The sequence below is a fragment of the Sceloporus undulatus genome, chromosome 1 (genome assembly GCF_019175285.1).
Source record: "Sceloporus undulatus isolate JIND9_A2432 ecotype Alabama chromosome 1, SceUnd_v1.1, whole genome shotgun sequence".
NCBI lineage: Eukaryota > Metazoa > Chordata > Lepidosauria > Squamata > Phrynosomatidae > Sceloporus > Sceloporus undulatus.
Genome location: NC_056522.1, coordinates 277,374,692 through 277,396,626, shown reverse-complemented (window position 1 = coordinate 277,396,626; position 21,935 = coordinate 277,374,692). Strand labels below are relative to the sequence as shown.

The window sequence follows — 21,935 nt, the reverse complement described above, 5'->3', positions numbered from 1 at the left end:
TACAAGATGTATGTGTGTGCCTTCTTAGGTAAGGAATATTTAAGGGTGGTTTCCTTCTTCCTACGCCTGGTATTCATTGACAGGCTCATCCAAGTACTAACCAGGGTTGTCTCTGCTTAGCTTCCAAGATCTGATGGGCTTTGTACCTTTAGGGTATTTAGGCTGAGTGGTGATACAATATATTACTATTTTTCCTATAAGTCAGTTGTGCTTGTTACAGTGCTGGTCTGTAATAACAATTTTTTGTGTTTCTGTCTTACTGTACTAAACCTAGCAGAGTGCTGTTGTCTCAGTTGCTTTTTATTTGGTTCTGATTAATTAATCCTGTCTTCAATGCAGTCTGTCTATTCACAGTTATTTCTTCTAGGGTTTCTTTTGCATTACACAATTCCTGAACCTCTATACCATTCTAACTGCTATGGCTCCATCCTATGGAAAGCCAGCATTCGTAGTTTTGTGAAGTATTCAGAATTCACTACTGGGGTATTCTAGTGCATAATCAAACTACAAATCCCAGGATTCCTTAGGATGCTGCCACAGCAGTTAAAATGGATTCATAGCACTATAAATGGGTACAGTGAAAGAGAACATTATAACGCTTTGCCTATTTGGCAGTTCAAATTAGAAAGAGACATCCTGCTGAATTTCAAGATATAAAAAAAAATGAGCTGAAATTTACAAAATGTTTGTAAGATGAAAAATCAAAGCTTGTCAGTTTTATGTTTCAAACTGGAGTAGGAGGGTTTAGTGCACACAACGTTATTTCAGTACTAAACAACAAAACCCAAATCTTTTGAAACTGAGAAGGAATTCCCTCTATCACTACTGCAGTAACTTTAAATCACCACTTTAATCTCATTATTGTCTCCAGCCACCAAGTGCTGCAGGTTACTGGCATTTTGAGTCCCCTCCCCACAACAGGAGAATTGTAGTCAGGGATTTTGAGAGAGAAGGGAAGAGCGATGCTTCTCCAGCATAGCCACCCCATTTAAAGATGTCCCATTGCATGGGATCACACATCATGCAGTCAGCACTGAATCAGGGGTTGGTTTAAAACCACCTTTTTGTTATTGTCTTGAAGTAGCCAGTATCAGTTGCATCCAACAGAAATGTTCTGGGAAGATAAGCTAGGTTTTTGTTCTGAACAGCTTCCCCTGGCTGCTTCATCATCAAGCCAGTCCAGCATCACTCTCTGCCACTTCTGATTCCTTTTTATCAGCAGCTGGAGGGTGTACTATATTTATATTAACTGATTGAAAGAAGCCAGAAGATGAAATGAAAAAGAAGTTGACTTTATTCATTTATTTATTACAAAATATTTATTCATAGATAGACAGATAGATATGACAATATGGCTGACTGAAACAACACGTGAAAGAGATCTGGGAGTCCAAGTGGACCACAAGTTGAACATGAGTGAACAGTGCGATGCGGCAGCTAAAAAGGCCAATGCAATTTTATGCTGCATCAATAAAAGTATAGTGTCTAGATCAAGAGAAGTAATAGTGCCACTGTATTCTGCTCTGGTCAGGCCCCACCTGGAATATTGTGTCCAGTTCTGGGCACCACAATTTAAAAAGGATGTTGAGAAACTGGAGCGTGTCCAAAGGAGGGCGACTAAAATGGTGACGGGCCTGGAAACCATGTCCTATGAGGAACGACTCAGGGAGCTGGGGATGTTTAGCCTGGAGAAAAGAAGGTTAAGAGGTGATATGATAGCCCTGTTTAAATATTTGAAAGGAAGTCATATTGAGGAGGGAGCAAGCTTGTTTTCTGCTGCTCCAGAGAACAGGACCTGAAACAATGGATGCAAGCTCCAGGAAAAGAGATTCCTCCTCAACATTAGGAAGAACTTCCTTACAGTAAGGGCTGTTCGACAGTGGATCAAACTCCCTCGGAGTGTAGTGGAGTCTCCTTCCTTGGAAGTCTTTAAGCAGAGGCTAGATGGCCATCTTTTGGGGATGCTTTGATTTGGATTTCCTGCATGGCAAGGGGTTGGACTGGATGGCCCTTGTGGTCTCTTCCAACTCTATGATTCTATGATTCTATATGACAATATATAATTAATGTAAGTTTAAGGCATGGTAAGTAGTTAAGTCTTAAATATTTTAGTTTATAGCATAATATGAAAGAGAATCAAACAAGAACAAAAATAGATAAAAGCATTTGACTTTCCATCTTTCAAATCAAAGATAGAATCATAGAATCATAGGCAGGTTATAGACCGCCGCTTTGAGGTGGTCTGCCGCCGCCGCCGTTTGCTCCATAAGGGAGCCGCCGCAGCCACACCACGCGGCTCCCTTGCGGAGCAAAAAAGAAGCTCCAAAATGGAGCTTCTTTAAGCGGTGCCTCTATGACGTCGCGAGGCGCCAGGAGCGGACTCACGACGTTATAGACACCACGACATGTGCGGACGCACAGCGTCCGATACGTAAACATGGCGGCCCCCATGTGGAAGGGGCGCCGCCATGTTGTACATATGGAATACGTACTAGGGTTAGGGGGGTGCAGAAGCACCACCCCTTCCTAACCCTAATACATATTCCATACGTATTTTTTGGTGGTTTGTAACCAGCCATAGAATTGTAGAGTTGGAAGAGACCACAAAGGTCATCCACTCCATCACAGTCAGCCCTCTATATCCACTGTATATAGATGTGTATATCTTCCTCTATGTAACTTAATCATTATTTCAGCTTTTGACAAAATAACTGGAAAAAGAAGGTACATTACTTTTCAAAGCCTATAAACAATTTCTTCCCTTCTTTTTTCTTTATTGAGACTAGACGCTTTTGGCCAGAATGCTCTTGCTGACATAGGTCCTTATCACACATGGGGGGTTTCAGCTCAGATCTGCAGTCACTCCTGTTCTAGCAATGCGAAAAGTGTTTTTTCACACCAGATCCCGAGTCACTCCTGTCTAGCAATGCGAATTCATGTTAAAACATGATGTTTTACCACTCCTGGTTGCCTTTCTGTTGCCCTTCTGAATCGAGGGGGAAGCGGAGTCAGTTTGATTCCAAGCAAGTCACATGATGTGGATTCACAGAAAGCAGAGTGAGCGCAATTTGTATTACCACACCAGGACATACCATGCCGATTAAACTTGGTCCGAATTGGGACCCTTGCGCATGCTCAGTGTGGGTCTGAACGCATTCTGAACCTTTGCACTTCCGGGGTGAAGAAGGGAGCCTGGTTCCACTTTCACGTGAATGACAGCCTCATGTGAATGACTCCCTTCTATTTTTCCATCCCTGGAAGCCAAATTCAAACAGGTCCTCCAGCCCCCATTCATTTCAGCCACATCTACATCTATCCTCCTGTCATTCTCCTCATCTATTTCAGCTATATCTACATCTATTTTCCTGTTATTCTCCTCATCCATTTCAGCCACATTTATATCTATCCTCCGTGTCAGAGCCCCCATCCATTTATTATTATTATTATTATTATTATTATTATTATTATTATTATTATTATTATTATTATTCACTGCAAAATAATCAGTGTAGAAGCTGCAGGTTTACTTGGAAGTAAATCTTTGGATCTGAAGGAGACCCATTTTGGAGGATTGCAGAAATGATCCGGTTTCCCTTATACTTCATGCTCCCTAAAGTACCACCTTTCTGAATCCAATCCACTCTCCTCTTTGGAACAGTTGCCTTCTCTTAGGTTGCATCCGCACTGGGAAATAATCCGGATTAACTCCACTTTAAATGTCCTGGCTCAGTGCTATGTAATTCTGGGAACTGTAGTGTCATGAGACATTGAGCCTTGTCTGCTAGAGAGCTCTGGTGCCTCAGCAAACTAATAAAAATAAATTATTATTATTATTATTATTATTATTATTATTATTATTATTATTTTAAAAACTTTTTTAAAATTATAATTATTATAATTATTCTACATGCTCCCTAAGATACCACCTCCCTGAATCCAATCCACTCTCCATTCCTTTGTAACAGTTGCCTCAGGATTAACTCCACTTTCACTGTCCTGGCTCAGTGCTATGGAATTCTGGGAGTTGGAGTTTGTTGTGGGGTCCTTGGCTCGAGGCTATGGAATTCTGTAAGCTGGAGTTTGTTGCTCCCCCCAGCCTCCTGTTCATTTCCTCAATCCCTGTCATCTACCCTTCCGAGCAATGGAAGCAATTGGGGCAAAATTGAAGCGCAGCATCATGGGAAATTTGCCTCTTTGGAAGTTTGGGGGGTGTACTGGGAGGGAAGCAAAGTTGCATTCCACACCAGACCAATTCGGAGTAAAATCGAAGTGAGCTTGAATGCGAATTCTGTGAATTAACTTTTGTACTGAATTCACCAAAATGAGGAGTCACTTTGGATTCACTGCGGAAGCGCCATGGAAGGAGCTCCAATAGAAATGAATCGCATGTGATAACACATTCACGTTATAATAATAATAATAATTTGTTTTATTTATATACCGCTATTCCAAAGATCATAGCGGTGAACAGCAAGTAAGCGAATTAGCAAACGTGAATCCGTATTGTTGGATCCGCAGGCACCCCGGATCTGAGCTGAAAAAGCTCCGAAAAGCTCCGTGTGATATACTCTATACACTGGTGCAACCTCTCATTATCACGTGTGTCCTTTTTGGTCATTGCAGAAGGAGGTAACCTGTACCTCCTTGTGCAACTGGCCTCCCCCATTTGAAGGTGGCTTGGCATACTCTCAAGGGAACCATTTCACTACAGTCATGCATTCTAGAAAAAGAACAGCTGGGACTGTGAAAGCTGTTCTTTTTCCCATCTGGGGCTTTATGTTCTCTCCCCAGCTATAAGAGGGTACCCCAGAGCCTTGAGTTGTATAGCAAGCAGCAGTGCAAGCCCAAAAGTGATAGGCTGGCATAGTTTTTTTCCCCTTTCTACAAGATCTTGCCCTTTCTTTTTGTGTCTTTCGCTTCACTGTGTAACACATTCAGTGGTTAAGAAAACAGATCCTTTAGAGAAACAGCATCACATTGCCTTTAGCACTGGCTCATCCCTGCATAGGCCATGAATCAGTAATGGATGACTCAGCTTGCAAAGTGGGGGGCAGGGAAAAGATAGCTAAAGGAGACACAAAAGAATGAGGGTATCATGGAACAGGAAAAGAATATTACTTTTCAGATGGATTGCTTTTAAAAAATATATAATTTCTGTGCCAGAACACAATGAGGACAGTGCTAAAGGGAATGAGCAAAGAATAGAAAAGCTTCGGGGAATTGTGGCTTTTAATCAGTGGACTGTAAGAAATACATGGCAAATGGCTAGCATTGTAGAAATAAAATGAAAATAAAAGAAGTTGTATAACAGCCCAACCTGCCATGTATTGTGACATCAGAAGCATTTTTTTAAAAAAAAACTATTCTAAATAAAAATAAAAAGACAACAGGATTTATGTGACCAATGCACTACAAATTTGTGTTACGATAATTAGCTATATAAATTTTCTGGCTGGCTATCCTCTAAAGATATGTCTTTGTTATTATTTTAGTCCCATCCTCAAACCACTGCCCCACATTGATTCTTAAAGGACCGTAGAATCCAGGGTGACCAAATGAAAAGCAGGATGGGTGTCTCCATTTTTAAGACAGGGTGGCATATATCTGGCTTTCCAGATGTTATTGGGCAATGTGTTCCCCCAGTTCTACCTAGTAGAGACCATGGTGGGAGAAAACAGAGCTGCGCTCTAGCAACATCTGGAGGTCCATGTGTTCCCAAGCTCTGTGATAAATTATGCTAAAGGAATTCCAGCAGATACACTTTCCCCCACCTCTGCAGATCGATCTGTACCTGTTGAAATTTCCTATTCTACATAACCATGAACAGCTATAGGAGGTTCATTCTCTTTTGCCTTGTTCTCTTTTCACTGCTGCTAGGGAAAGACCCATAGGAATAGAAAGTGCCCCTAGAACAGGCCTGTCCCTCAAGAATATGGAGTTTATCACACGGGAGGAATTTCACTTAATTTCGAATGAAAAGTGAATGAAAAATAAAAATGAAAGTGGGGCCAGAAGGCATTCACGTGAATTTGCTAGTTCAGCAAATTTACATGAATACGATTTGCTGTTCGAATTGACTTCCCATTGCCTGAAAATAGCTTGCCATTGCCCAAAATTGTGTGTGGTAGTCTATCACGCAATAACATGAAACCCCATTATTGCGTTCGGATTGCCATTGGATTATACTTCCAATTTCCCTTGTCTGATAAACTCCTATGTGTAAGGGCATTCATCAACAGAAAGCTGTCTATCCAGAATGGAAAACCCACCTTTGTGAGTTTGTCAGGAATGGAAGGAATTCCAGAGCCTAGAACAGTTACTTCTTTGGACTACAATTCCCAGAATCTATGGTAGTACTAGAATGATCAGAAACTGGAACCCTTATAATCTGTAGAAACTGGATACCCAAAAAAGCCTGTCTGATCTCTTTAAAAAGCACCATGGTGTTGATACCCTAAGAAAAAGTAAATTTAAAAGTATGAGGGGAATCTCATTTGTAGAGGGCATTGGGGTAATAATAATATCAGCTGAAAGAAACCCATAAGCTCTCCTTGACAGCATCCCAGGTATGTTATTCAGTATAAATCAGCTTTCCCCAATCTGGTGCTCTCATCTACAGCTCCGACCATTGCCAGCCAAGATGGGCATTGGAATTTAAATGTGTGTCGTCTAACACATCTAGGTTGAAGAAGGCTGGTGTGAAGCATGTAGAGGCAGAGGTCAGGAACTAACAGGATCCACTCTGTAACTTGACAAACTAATAGAACACTGTGTATTAGCAAAAGATGCAAAGCATGCCAGTTTTTAACATCTCACTAATTTGTTCTTATTTCCCGTGAGGGCCAGCTGTCACAATCTGTCACCAAGCAAAAACATCCATTCCTTCCTTCTTTCTTTCTTTTTACAAAAGCATCTCAGAAGTCACAGACAGACACAAACACAAGATCCAGAATATATTTTCTCAGTTTATTATTCCAAATTAGTTAGCTTTTCCCAGAACAGCATGTGTTGGAAGTCCCAAACCCCAGGGCAAGCTAGGCTGTCTGAAAACGCATTCATATGAGCAGATTATGGCTCTTTTATAAATATTCCCTGTTCTCTCCCCGTAGTTGCATTGTTTCCACATTAAACTTTTGCCCACTCTGGCTTCATATAAAGTAATCTCATTAGTAGTAATTCCTCTGGGTTCTTCTCCCTTTCACTGGCATTAATTAGAATCTATTTTTTCAGCTTTTGGAATGCTCTTGGGAAGTCCGAGGTGAGGAGAGTATCTGTCTGTTTATTGTGATATAACAGTAGCTTAAAACATCATTTTGATCACTTGTATAATTGCAGGTGGTTATAGGACTGTTCTTACAGTGCAAAGCAACCTATCATTTAACTTGGCTGCATGCTAGCAATTATTTAAATAGTCTCAGAATCCTTCAGTTCCTGTTACTGAGTGAATGGTTCAGAACAAAGGACTAGCAGCATTCATAAGCAGCATGATACAGGTTTGTAAAGAGCTATACTAATAAGAAGAGAGCTGGCATCATGTACTGCTTGAATGTTGGATTAGAACTCTGCATAATCAGGGTTAAAATCCCCCCCCAGCCATGGAAACACACTGGGTGATCGTCAGCCAATCACACTCTCTCAGCCTCAAAGGAAGGCAAAGGCAAGGCCCTATGAACAAATCCTGCCAAGCAAACCCCAGAAATCAGAAATGACTGTTCTTTTAACATGGGACAATATCACACGACTGAAATTGGAAGTATAATCCGGTGTCATCCTGAATGGAATCATGCATATTCACATTATTGCACGAATGGTTACCACACGAGATCGCTGGCAGTCCAAACGCACTCCGAACGCCGTCACACGTCAATCCACAGTTAAGTAAATTCGGTGAACTAGCGAAGTCACAAACCCTGTTCCTAGGCAACTTTGCACTCAGTGTGCTGTTGTTTGGTGTGATGTGCATGTCTCCTTTGGTCCTGGTTCCCCCCCAAAATCTGGAAGGGGGTTCCACTTCCATTTTGCTTCTGCTTGTCCTTCAGTATTGCTGGGGGGGGGGGGCTGCTGCCTGCTAATTAAGAGGCATGGACCCAGAGCTATTGGATAGCCATTATATTCCCGTTTTAACATGACAAGAGTGAATATGTGCTCATTTTAACGTGAATAGAACATGTTCTTTCAACCATTCTTCCCGCCCCCACGCCAACCTCTTTTGTAAACTGTGGGGTTCCTTGGTTCCTCTCTCTCACTCGCCTAAATATGCTATGCTCCAGTCATCTGGAGTCTCACTGAGTATGCACAAGGGTGTCAATTCGCAATTAAGAACCCACCGATGTGATGGCTTACTTTGCACAGAATCTGGGTCACGTTCGGGGAGGCCATTACAATAAATTTAAGGTGTGATAAGTAATCATGTAATTGTGTGAATTTTTGAATTGACCTCGCTATCTTCTCTTTCGAAATTGAGAGCCTCCCATCCTGTTTGATAAACTCCTTAGTGAGCTGATCTGGGTCCCAGTTCTGGGGGAAAAGCAGGATACGAATTAATTATTATTATTACTATTGAAGGCACAGAACAAATGCTAGTCAGATTTTCAGTTGTGAGGAGGATGAGATCTCACTTGCAGGATAAAGAACATATTGGAATAATAGCTGCCTTAAATTGTCAGATCACTGATCCTGCTAGCTCAGTACTGTCTTCACCAAGGTGCGGAGCACAGCCTATGGGACACAAGCAACTCCCTGGAGCTCCAACTCCCAATTTTTGAGGCCTCAACTCCCATTTTTTAAAACTCAAAAGAACTCTGTATCCTGAATCTAGCTGATTTGCCATGTTTTGGCTCCCCCAGGCTTAGAATTGCCATATTACTTCACATCTGAACATCTAATTTGCATGTTATGCACATTATTATTATACACATTATTAATTTACATTCTAATTATCCACATTCAACATATTAATTACTGCACTTTTTGAACCATTATGTTTCAATCTCAGTACCAGTACCAGACTAAGAACTCTTTTCCCCCTCCTTTTTCATGTGAAGAGAAGGAGGCGTCTAAGCAGCCCCAGAGAGGCTCTCTCAAGGTTGTTTGGGATCTGAAAAACAAGGCAAATAAATCCCCCCTTGTCCAGTTAAATGATCCAACGTCCAGATGTGACCAAAGTACAAAAACGTCAACTTTAACATGTTGTGAAGTCGAAGGCTTTCATGGCCGGCATCCATGTTGGCTTCCAAGGAGATTTCAGACTTGATCTGTTCTAGGATGCATTTGTCTTTTTGGCTGTCCATTGTATCTTCAGCTCTTTTCTCTGGCACAGTATCTCAAATGAATTGATTTTCCTCCTATCTGCTTTCCTCACTGTCCAGATCTCACAACCATACATGTAATAGGAAAACAAAGCCTTGTATGATTCTAACTTCCATGCTCAATTATATCTCTTTACATTTTAGGATCTTTTCTAATTCTTTCCTAGCTGCATTTCCCATTCCTAGTCGTCTTCTTCCTTCTTGATTTCTTATATCTTTTTATATATGGATTTAAGTCCAAATATTTCCCTCAGTTTTTAGACTTGATGTTTTCTACTTAAATGGCTTACCCTGTGCAACTGTGGTGGCACTTAATGTAGTTTGTAACTCCGCTTCGATCCTTGGGAGAGGCAGGGAAACACAAATAAATATTTATTATTATTATTATTATTATTATTACCATGCTGAATGACATCACCAGGGGCTCCCCTTGTGGCATCATTCTTCAAACACCACCATCTTCCCTTGAGACATAACAAGTGGAGGATCATCCTTGAGTCTTAGGGTTTTGTTCTGAAATCTCATGGCCCAGGATAGCCCTCACCTGAGAACCCTAAGTGCAGCCTCTGAACCCCAGGTAGCTGCCCACTTTTGTTCTATATTGTCTGGCAGCTGTACCTGGAAATGGTAGGAACTGAACTTTGGACCCTTCATATGCAAAGAATGTGTTCTACCACTGAATATCTTCCCACAGGATAGTGAACAAAGCATTAAAGACCTGCTCTTGGAAAATAGTCATGTCTAAATCACAGAGCATTTTAATGTATGATTTTATTGTTATTGTTAGTGATATTACACTATTTTATTGTTGTTTATAATGGGGATTTTCTGCCCTGTAATACATTCTTAGCACTTGGGCCAGGGCTGAGGAACATATACCCCTCCAGTGATTTTTGGACTCCACTCCCCATCTCTTTACTGTTTGAGACTTTTTATTAAATTTTCCATAACATAAAATGTGAATACATAACAAATGCACATACTGTAACAAATACAATAAAACTCAACCATTCCAACAAATAGTATATTAATTCAATATATAGATCTCCATCTGTTTAAGACTGCCTATTCAGTGCATGAGGAATGATGAGAACTGCAGTGAAGCAATGACTTGGGTTCACAGATTTTCCATTACTGACTAAACTAAATAGGACAAAACAATAGAATCAATAGATGTTTGCAGGTGGAATATATTTTTATCTGCTAATGACTACCTTCATCATACCAAATGCTAGTAGAATAACCTCTCCACTGCTGTTGTCATGGTAAAATAAGAAAACTCCTGTTTTTCTCTCATGTGCAGGCTAAAGAAGCATATGAAATCCTACAAGCCTGAGTGTGAGAAGATTTCATTGCCACCTTATATGAAAGTGATTGGCCACATAGAGCATCTCTCTCTTACCCTGGGCACTATCCTTGTGGACTGTACTGCTATTGTGGCAGGTAAGCACTTATACAAGCCACGTACTGTGACATCATCAATGCCAGACCATCTGGTACAGTTGCAGAAGGTCCCCCCACAGCATCCCCCATGTTGATGAAGACAAACCATAGCCTTGTAAAGTAGGGACACATAACTGGAGAGGTGGTGGAGACTAGTTTTCACACTTGCACCTGTTCCCAGTAGATCACATTGATGTGTCAAATCCCCAGATCACATTAAAAAAAAATTACCCAAAGCAATAGCAAGTACATTTCTGTACCACTTACTGATGTAATGAGTGGTTTACTACGTGTAAGCTAATTGTCCCCAACAAGCTGGATACTCATTTTAGCGATCTACTGAAGGATGCCTGGCTGAGTCAACCTGTAACCTCTGAGTGTCTGCAGTACAGGCATTTAACCACTGCGCCATCAAGAAAAGCACTGTGACAGCTTCCCAGCGATGACTGCAGTGCCACAGTGTGCTCTTTAAATTAAAAGGTTTTTTAGCATTAAACAGCAGTAGGAGTAGAGATGGTGTATGAATTGCCCAAAATGTATTTTCATGTGGAGGGATGTGTACTAAATGGAATAAGAACCTTGTTCAGCTCTGTTTTGAACTTTTATACAAATAAGGAACTGGGAACTAGAAACCAGCTTCAAAAATAAGGAGGAAAGGAGGGGGAAGGGAAGGGAAGGGGGGGAAGGTGTGCTCCCCATTTATCTTGTTTGAAAGCAGAGGTGGGATCTGTGTGGCACTCCAGTGGATGTTGAACTGCATTTCCCAGCGTTCCTCACCATTAACTATGCTGAGTAGGACTGCTGATACTACATGTTCCACAACCTCTGGAAGGCTGTGCTTTCCCATCCCTGTTTTGAAGTAAAAAAGCAGGGAGTAAAATTATAATTTTCTCTCGGTGTGCCACTGAATTTCACCACTGCACTGCTGAATGGCAGCATTGGACTTGGGGGGCCGCATGTGGCCTGTGGTCTGCATGTTCCCACCCTGTCATAGATCAACACAATTGCCTTAGCTTCATACTGTTCCTATGAATGCCCTTTGGTGGATCCCTCCCCCCACAAAAAAAGAACAAAACAATATTGATTTTTCATAAAATCTGCAGACTCTGGTTTAGATGTATAGCTGCAGATCTGGAAGTGATTACTATCACATAAGTAGAAATATTTTATATGTCTTGCTACAGCAGAGGAAACCTGTGTGACTCATTACTCTTGATCCGGACTTGTACCAGATGTCTCACTTAGCAGATGCCTTCAAATATAGAGGGTTGTCCCCTGTACACTGGAGCACACAGACCTAAACCAGCTGTTAGTACTGATTCAAATTGACTGAATCAGGGGAAACTTGGCTTTGTCCATTGATTCCAGCAGACCTACTCTACTTAGGACGAATAAATGAATTTAGGCTTGGCAGGGACCCCACATATTGTTGGACTATCAGTCTCAGAAGTCCTAAACATCATGGCCAGTGGTGAAGAATGCTGGGAGTCCAACAACATCATGATTGTTAGCCCCATTTAGGCCATAGTCACCTTACTTGGGAATGTCCCACTGGGTTTAGTGGGGTTTACTCCTAGGGAAGTGAGTATAGTATAAGATTACAGCCTCGGAAGAATAAAAAAAGTGGAGAAGGCTCTACTCCGGCTAGTTTGGAAGAATGAGGGTTGAGAGGGAATCCCTTACTGTAGAATCTTGCTTGCCTCACAGCAAACTGCGTTCTTCAATGTGGCTGGGGGATTCTGGGAAATGAGTCTTGAAATACCGTTTACAGGCTATATTGAACTGTCTAAAATAGTTTTCTTTTCCCTCCTAGAAAATCATGAGAAAAGCTTTTCCCTGGGGCTACAGACACTGAAATCTTTGAAGGTAACTCTCTTTCCCCCCTACTTCTCACCTCCTCTTTGCTATCTTTTCCATCTTCTCAATGTAATTTTAATCTGCTGTCTGATTATTTATCATATATTCCTCTCTTTTAGTGTGTGATAAACATGGAGAAGCATAATTTGGTCCTGGGGAAGACAGAGAGAGAAGAAATCCCTTTTGTCACTAACACATCTGCACAAGAAGAAAAGTGAGTTTTGCACTGATATTTAGGACTAATTCATGCAATCAAATGACTGGCATGGGGAATATGGAAGACATGCAAGTCCTTACTAGCATAGGCATAGAATGGAGGGATTGCATGATGTGCTCTGTACAATATGTTTAATGCACACCACCAAAAAGTTACCATGAGTAGACTGTACAGTTCAATTCAAAACATTTGATACAAATCAACACATTTGATACAAATGAGATAATGGTAGCATTCTGTTGGTTAGTTCCAACTAAAGTAGACCCATTAAATCAGTTGTTGAATGATAAGTCAACATATAGGTAAATCCAGTTGATTCATGGGTTTTACCCTAGTCAAGGCTAATAACAGAATTTAGGTCAATGAGTGCATCTGCACTACCCACTTATAACAGTTTGATACACTTTAACTGTCATGCCTGCATACAATGATATCCTTGGATCTGAAATTTGTTGAGACACTTGGAATTCTTTTCTAGAGAGTTGTAGTGTCATAATTTAGAGAATGTACATTAGAGCTCTCCAGCAGAGATTTATAAGTACCTCACCAAACCATAAATATGAGAATTCCACAGAATGAAGCCATGGCAAAAAGTGGTGCCAAATTTCTATAACTTATTAATGTAGAGTAGATGAATTCAATGGTTAACCATTCAGCATATTTAATATTGATGGTGACCATATTGCTACTTAATTTCCAGGATGATATGTTTTATTAATGTTATTTATGAAAACATTTCTATCCTATCCTATATCAAAAGATTTCAGGGCAGCACACAGGTAAAATCAGTATCAGCAGGTTAAATCAATTTAAAACAATAAAACTATTTTAAATAGACTAAACATATTAAACGTATTAAGAAGATTAAAAGTTTTAAAACTGTCATTGGAGTAGTGAAATGGCTCCCTCTAATAATTGATTTTGTATGTCATGATAGAGCAGAAAAGTGTTAGTTGTTTAATTCAGTTGTATTGTACCCTTGCTGCCAGGGAGGGATAAAGGTGCTTGTAGGACTTTCAGATGCCCAAAATAACCTGACTGGTCTCAAGTATGCACCTGGGTTTGGATAGGTGACAATGGGCACACTTTGCTGTTCTGATTCATGCAGCAAAATGTCTTGAGACAATCTCTTACAAAGATATACAACACTGATGAAGTAATACCATCTTACCCCAAACTGGTACTCTTCAGATGTGTTGGACTATAAGCCCCACCAGCACTAAATGGTATGGCCATGCTAGGCGAAAAGACAGGTTGGGTGAAAGCTGTACTACTTGTTATTTGTCTTTAAGTCAACTTTGACTTTCAGTAACCCAATTATAAGGGTTTTTTTTTTTGTAAGATTTATTCAGAAGTGGTTTACTGTTGTCTTCCTCTAATACAGCATTGGTATTCCCTGACAACCCCCATCCAAGTATTAACCAGGCCTGTCCCTTTTTTTCTAGAAAATGCCTCTGGAAAAGGCAGGTACAGCCTTATGCTGGCTGTTTAGGTGGCACAACCCAGAGCCCAGACTGGTCTAGTACAATCATCCATGTCTAAAGTAGAGCAGGCAGGCTGGGGTGGCATATGGGTTATTGTCACTGGTAGTTACAGAGTGCGTGCGGGTTGGACATAATGTATGCATATGTGCAATCATATGGACATGTCAAGAGATCAAAGAGATCACACATAGTACAATCTCCCTTTTGAGATACTTTTTTTATTCCTCTTGTTGCAGCACCTCTGAGGCTTGAAGAGGAGACATCGCTGGAAAGAGGGGGAAAAGTGACAAAGTTGAAGCAGGAATTGGCTATACTGATTATCCTATCCTGCTAGACTGTGGCTAGATTGTAGCAAAAATGAAAGAATGGGCATTTGTAAGGAGTTTAGGAGAGCTTCAGATATTCACTTGCCATGCCAAGGCTCTGGACTTGTATGTGTATGTCCAAGCCTACTCTTCGAAATGATCTCCTTTTTATGGCCATTTAAGTAAGATAATGCTTATTTTCCAAAACCCACAAGTATCATCTCTCTTATTATGAATGGATTATTGAAAACTATTTCATCTCTTGTGAAACTGAGATGAAAGGCCAATTTTGTAATTTCCACTTTGAAGGCAACTGTAGCTGCAGAATGAGACTTCAGGAATCAGATTTTTAGAATGTATTTTTTCACTGGGGAGCAGGGAAACACTTGACATGACAGGCCACATAAAAGGGCCTATATGTGCTGAAATGACATTCATCCAAACACATGCACTGGGAGGGAGAATAGGGTTCCCTATGCCCACCTCATGATTGCAGGTGACACGATAAAGTATTTGTTGCTTGTAATAGCATAGTGCTGATACAAAAGTTCCCTTTCAGTGGGAAGGAGAAGGGAGAATCAGCAAAGATAATTTCCCCATCTCTTTTGTGGAGCAGGAATTTCTGCTGAAAGTCTGTTCCACAAATCGAAGGAGATTTTCTTCTGAATTCAACCTTATCTCTTGTCTAAATGTGTGTAGGTCTTTCTTCATCTTTACAAATACTGGTGTTAACAATGAGCAATTAAACTCAGTTTTGAACTGTAAAATATCCAGCGTACCTATATAATCAGAGGTAATTTTAAAAATTATTTAATGTATTAATTCTCTGAAAGCAAAATACAGTATATAAAATAGTTTATAGTCTTCTTGTTCCATTGCTAACATTTTAAAGTCACAAAATTTCAACTTTCAAGATGATTGAAAACAATCATCCATCTTGGGCTAACTTTGATGCATTGTCATAGTGTATGATGATTAATCATCCATGCATGATATTAAATATAGGGAAAGTTCCCTTTTTTCTCTTTGTTTCCAATATTTAGATAGTATCTATGCTCCTGCTGTTTTTATTACTGTTACTATTCCCATTAAAATTTATTGATATATTTTTACCAAGAGCTTACATCACTAAGGATAGATAATGTTCTAAACAGTTAAAAACATTCTGGCAAAATTATACTTCATTTCTTTCCATGTTAATATTATTACTATATTGTTATTTATGTTGTTTGTAAAATAAATTTAATGAAATTTGGAAATTCCAGATTTCAGTATACCATATCCACAGCAAGATTATTGATTTCTTTGCATCTTCAATAAAATTTCACTTATTGGTGAATACAGTATATGCATTTTAACAGCTATATTCATATATAGACCTAGGTTTTCAGATGTCTCTCATCTTATGCATCTTATAAGCAGCCAATTCACCAATGAATCTAAAAATGTAAAGTTCTAGGACTAATTCTTTACCTTGGTTATGGTTTCTCAGGACTTTGCATACTAAATCAGTTTGAACAGAGAAGAGACTGAGATGAAATAAAACAGGGGTATATAAAAACAGGGGTATAGAGTGGGGAACAAAGACTCTATGACACCACCTTCAGTTCTTCTAAACAGTTGCCTGTCTAGTCATATTTCCTTTGACATTTATCCTTACTAGTGACGTAGATTTCCAATAAAAGTAAGAAAAGTCCACCAATCACCTTCCTGCTCCTGATGGAGGTTTAAAATTCAACACCACACTGTCCTCATATCTCCAGCTCCACAGGCAGATTCTCCACCCTTCAGGACATTGGATGTCAAGCCAAGAAAGCTGCTATTTCCTCCCTGTTCCTGGGGCATCAGTATTGCTGATTTGATTCTCTTTGCCAACTGCAGTTTTGTGAGTCATGGGTTGGTGCTGCTCTATCCTGCATCATGTTCTGGCTTTGTCTGCTAGGCAGATAACCCTTGGGTTATTTCCTTGCCCAGTAACTCTGAGCAGTGCTTTCTATTTCTTTATTGAGCTTTTATCCTGCCTGAAATAGGCTTTCTTCTGGACAGTATTTCTCTGGGTGGTATTCATAAAATGTGTAAGACATCATTGTCAGATTACTTCAGCATGCTTGCAACTGACAGTTCCACTCAGGTATGCTGCTCTGCTACAGATACACTGAGCTGGAGGTTGAAATAGGCTGAAGTAATAATAAAATGGCAACCAAGTATGCTCAAATCTGCAAGCTTCCTGCTTAACCCATTTCCAAAACATGGCAAGATGGCCACACAATTTCCCCCTTGCTTGCACTGCCATCCATTTGTCCAGAGGCAGCAAGTATTATACACTGCACAATTATCTTGGGCATGCAAACACTGTCATTTCCCCCCTGAAAACATGGGGAGTTGTTTTGTAGATAGCCTCCCCTCCCCATTTGCTCCCTGTTCTAAATACCTTCTGTCCATAGCAGAGCACAGGCTTTTATACCATGCTGCTGCAGCTATGATTATTGGCATTGTACTCCATGGTTTTATAGTTAGTGTCACAGATGTGTTTCAAATTACAATATTTAATTAAGTGCTTTGCTGAAATGGAGCTTTAGCAGATCTGAGTGTATATGTGTGCGCATGCACACCTACAAGCACATGTGCACTCTGTGTCATACTAATATGATACAATACAGATTTTAGACACAATGTATCTTTTATAAACCTAATTGAATGTGTACTGAACATTGGATTACAGATGAAAAAACCCTCATTTAAGCCAAGGGAAGGAAATACTAGCACCAGAGTATTCCAAAGTACGCTGGGCCAGCACCTTTGGCATGTGTGCAATTTTATCTGACCTGTTCTTTCAGACAGTGAGCATAAATAACATGCTATAGATACAACACAACTAGTATTTGCAAACTGATCTCTCTTTATTTTCATACTTAATGGTTTGGCTTTTTGCATTGGCTAGTATATTGTTCACATACCTGACTTATAAGTGTTTGGAGTTATTTTCCTGTGTATTATTACCCGCCTTACTGTTTCTAGTATTTATATAGCTATATTTTTAAAATATGCAAAACAAAACCCTTATGTGTTTACGAGATTAATTGCACTGTGTGTATACCTGCCAACATGTTGTAGAAATATAGAATATATTTGTTTAAGCAAATACAGTATGCCACAAATGTGGTATTTGGCAAATTTATTACTAGAGTGTTTATTACTGTGATGACTATGAAAATAAAATATCAGGCTAAACCTATATTGGAGCATATTGATTTCTGCTTCCTGCATTTTCTTGATTAATGTTTTTGAGCAGCCAGAACCCGAATGAAGTGTTATTTAATGCATGGCTGACCGGTCAAGAGAAGGAAATCCCTCCAGAGCCAGAGAAAGTCAATTCAACTGGGCACTTAGTGCCAGTGTTGTTGGCCAGTTGCCACTGGGAAGTTTATAAGCAAATGTGAATTCAACAGCTGAACCCTGTTGTGTGTCACTAGCATCTGGTGCTCACTATACCACTGCACATAAGGAAAAATCCATTATAACAAACCTTGGAAAAGTAACTCTCAGACTTGATCTCCAACAATTACAGGTGCCAAAACTTACCTGGGAGACCCCATTTGCACCTGATAGGCAAGGGAGAAGTGTGGCTGGGTCCACAGAGGCAACAAGATGCTAGTGTCTTCTTTCCATGAGCTTGCGTGCTTTTGCAGGCTCCTGGGGAATGGCACATAGAAACTGGCTGATCATATTCAAGATTGGCTTGGCAGCTAGGGGTGCAGCTGAGCAGGAACACCTGGCTTAGGAAGTTTTCATTCAGGTCCTCCTGCTCAGCCTAAAAGCAGCAAAGCTCACCTCATCATTCCATTTCAGAGTGGCTTCCCCCCTCTCGCTCCCTTTGTGTGATTACTGAGAATTGTATGGGAAGAGGGAGAGTTCCTCGTCCAGTAAATCTGGTTCTTAATTGTCACAACTTTAGAGAGTTGGGCATGGGACCAGATAATTTTGGGGCAAATGGGCTGGAGGACCCATGACCCAAAAATGCTGGGGTCCAGGGAAGATGCTCACAACCAATTATTTTAGGGGAATTTAGTAGTTAGTTCAGTGGAGAGATAAGGAAGATTATCGCACTGCGTTCTGAGAACGTTCTGATCACGTGATGAGAACGGAACGCATTTGAGAATACCGCACGTATGTGTTCCAATCGGGTTCTCAGAACGCTTAAATGTGTTCCAAATGTGTTCCAGGAGGGAACGGATTTGAATGTGTTCTGAATGTGTTCCCAGAGAGCTGAAACGTGATGAAAACGTTCCAAGAGAAGTGTGTGCGGTATTCTTATCCGTTCTCAAATCCGTTCCCTCATTCCTCTGTCTTCTGATTGGCTGAAAGAATGACAGGCAGGGAGGGAGGCAGGCAGGCGAGCGACTGCAGTGAGGGAAGGTGTGTGTGTGTGAGGGGGGAAAGAAGGAGGGAGGGAAGGGAGGAAAAAGGGAGGAAAGGTGGGACAAGGAAGAGAAGAGGAAAGCAGGGAAAGAGAGGGAAAGGAGAGACCAGAGCAGAGAGCAAGAGGGAGAGGGTCTGGCTGCTTCTCCGGGGGTCTCTAGTGTCATGTCCAGTGGGGCTCCTGTGCTGTCACAATGCAGGAGGCAGGGATGCCCAGGACCTTCTCCTCCTTCCCTCCAGGAGGGAACCCACAAAAGCTCCTCTGTTTGGAGCACCACACAAAAGCAAGCAAAAAACTCCCAGAATTCCATAGCAAAGAGCCAGACAAGAGTTAAAGCGGGGAGGGAAGCTCACAACCTGAAGGCACACATTACATGCACACACACAGGAGCAAAAGGGTGTCAAGCTACCAAAAAGGGGAAATGGGATGACAGCAGAGGACTCTTCTTTTCTAACCGGTTTAAAGAGCTGCTATGGCTGCCGGGGCTCTGCCCTTGGCCCAGTCCCCTCCCTGGCAACTTGCTTTCCTTCGGCTTGAAGGGACCTCCATGGAGCTCCTCCTTCCCTCAAGGAAGAGGGGACCAGGGCAGAGAGCAGGAGGGAGAGGGTCTGGCTGCTTCTGCGGGGGGGCCTCTGGTGTCATGTCCAGCGGGGCTCCTGTGCTTGCAGCCTGCAGGAGGCAGGGATGGCAGGGATGCCCAGGACCTTCTCCTCCTTCCCTCAAAGAGGGAACCCACAAAAGCTCCTCTGTTTGGAGCACCACAGAAAAGCAAGCAAACAACTCCCAGAATTCCATAGCAAAGAGCCAGACAAGAGTTAAAGCGGGGAGGGAAGCTCACAACCTGAAGGCACACATTACATGCACACACACAGAAGCAAAAGGGTGTCAAGCTGCCAAAAAGGGGAAATGGGATGACAGCAGAGGACTCTTCTTTTCTAACCGGTTTAAAGAGCTGCAATGGCTGTCGGGGCTCTGCCCTTGGCCCAGTCCCCTCCCTTTCCCTCCGCTTGAAGGGACCTCCGTGGAGCTCCCTTAAAGCCCAGGCTGCCAAGGAGGGGACTCTGCCCTTGGCCCATCAAGTTACATAGGTTTTATCCTATTTTCTTCAAACATATGCCAGCATATGAAGCCCCAACGTTTTATAGGGGCTTGCCTTCCTTCCCTCCCAAGGGAATCTTCGGAGGGAAGACTTCTCAGTGAGGCTGAGAAGCACTCTCCCGGCCAGAGTCCCTAGGCTTACTGAAATCCCCCACCTCCCTTCCCCATAGAAATCAATCCAAAAACTGAGTTTAAAAGGAGCAGAGGAGAGCCCTTTGGGTCTGCATCTGGGAGAGATTTTAAACTCCGTTTTTGGATTGATTCCTATGGGGAAGGGAGGTGAGGGATTTCAGTAAGCCGAGGGACTCAGGAGAGGCGAGCTCCATGGCCCAAGCCTCCCTTTTCCCTCTTTCCTGGGGGCAGCGCCTCTCCCGAGCCGTCCAACCACTGAGTGGCGACGTCATCAGAAGACAGCCCACAAAACTTAATACAGCAAACCGTTCTGAGAACGGTTTCAAGAAAAAGGAATCGCAGTGCGGTAAACTGCCGTTCTGATCCCGTTCTGATCACGTTTTGATTTCTAATGCGGTAATATCCGTTCCAGGAACGTTTTCATCACGTGATGATATGGAACGTTCTCAGAACGCAGTGCGATAATCTTCATAGTATGATCTGGGTAACTTCGATTTAGGGATCAGCCCCTCTGTACCAAGTCAGGATCACATAAGAGTTCCAGAGGCAGGGTTCAAATAAGAATTATAGTTTATTAAAGGGGAATAAGCAATACACACACACACACACACAAAATCCATGCACACACACAAGAGCTAATGAAATCAAAGGTGGGAGGTTGAATAGACGTGAGGCTTTATTAAGGGTAATACTTGCTTGATGTAGATCTTGAGTCCAATTGATGTGAAGTCGGGGATGAAGAGGCTCAATGGCCGCAACAGAATGGATTAACCGGAATACTGAGGGGCTTAGTTTAGTAAACTGACAGAGTTCCTGCCTGCTATTAGTCTGAAACCTGAAGAATGGCTGGTCTGTTACCTGTGTGTTTGTGTGTGTGTGTGTATCTTACCTTGAAAATAGCTTGGGAGCAGAAATGGCTACATTGCTTGCTTTTGGATGGTTTCCAAGGACTGGGAAGAAAGGTCCAAAACTAGATTGAATGCAATGGGTGACTGGAACAAATACCTCAGACAAAAGGGATTAAGCCCACTGGCTCTCCAGGCCTTTGTCAGACTATGTGCTTCCAGTCTTATACCTTAGCCATAATGCCTAGATATGCTGGACATTCAAATGATTTCATCAAGGTGGGTGCCCTCCTCCCTGCTGCTAGCTCTGCACGTCCACTAAGAGTTTTGGCTTCCACAGTGGGGTCAAATCCAGGTCACCCACACCAATTTTGTTCATTTTATATCAAATAAGTAAGGGTGAACAGGGGCTAAATTTTGGGGTAGCAGGTCCCTTTAAGGGACCTTGTGGCTGAGGCTATTTGGTCATGCCCATCTTTGGGGTAGGCGAGTAGAGGTGGCCTTTGGTGGGCAATCTCTCCCCTCCTGTGGCACCAGATTCCATAAGGTCCATTGCCTGAAAGAACCCTTCTGTTTATCTTTTTTTGAAATGACTGTCAAGCAAGTTTGTTTGGCAAGCCAGGGAACTCATGCTTTTCCTGCTCAGAACTGAATGTCTGGACCATTCACTGAATAGTTACACTGAAGACTATTGAAAAGGATATGAGAGTAATTTCAGCTTGGCTGTATCAATACACCTTTATGGGAATGTTTGATACTTATTTCCACTTTGTACGTGAGTTCTTTCATGCATACTGCAGGAAAGAGGCTACAGCTGAAATTATAC

The 21,935-nt window shown here is 41.6% G+C and overlaps 1 protein-coding gene across 1 annotated transcript in view; it reads left to right on the top strand.

Moving 5' to 3' along the window:
* The window catches only part of NRIP3 (nuclear receptor interacting protein 3), a 36,746-nt gene extending 20,851 nt beyond the window's left edge, over positions 1 to 15,895 (top strand). The window contains exons 4-7 of the mRNA XM_042456485.1: positions 10,612 to 10,751; positions 12,565 to 12,617; positions 12,728 to 12,822; positions 14,546 to 15,895. Of these exons, the coding sequence (XP_042312419.1) occupies positions 10,612 to 10,751; positions 12,565 to 12,617; positions 12,728 to 12,822; positions 14,546 to 14,561 (304 nt within the window). The 3' untranslated portion in view covers positions 14,562 to 15,895. The remainder of the gene's footprint in view (positions 1 to 10,611; positions 10,752 to 12,564; positions 12,618 to 12,727; positions 12,823 to 14,545) is intronic.
* Positions 15,896 to 21,935: the final 6,040 nt, after the last annotated feature.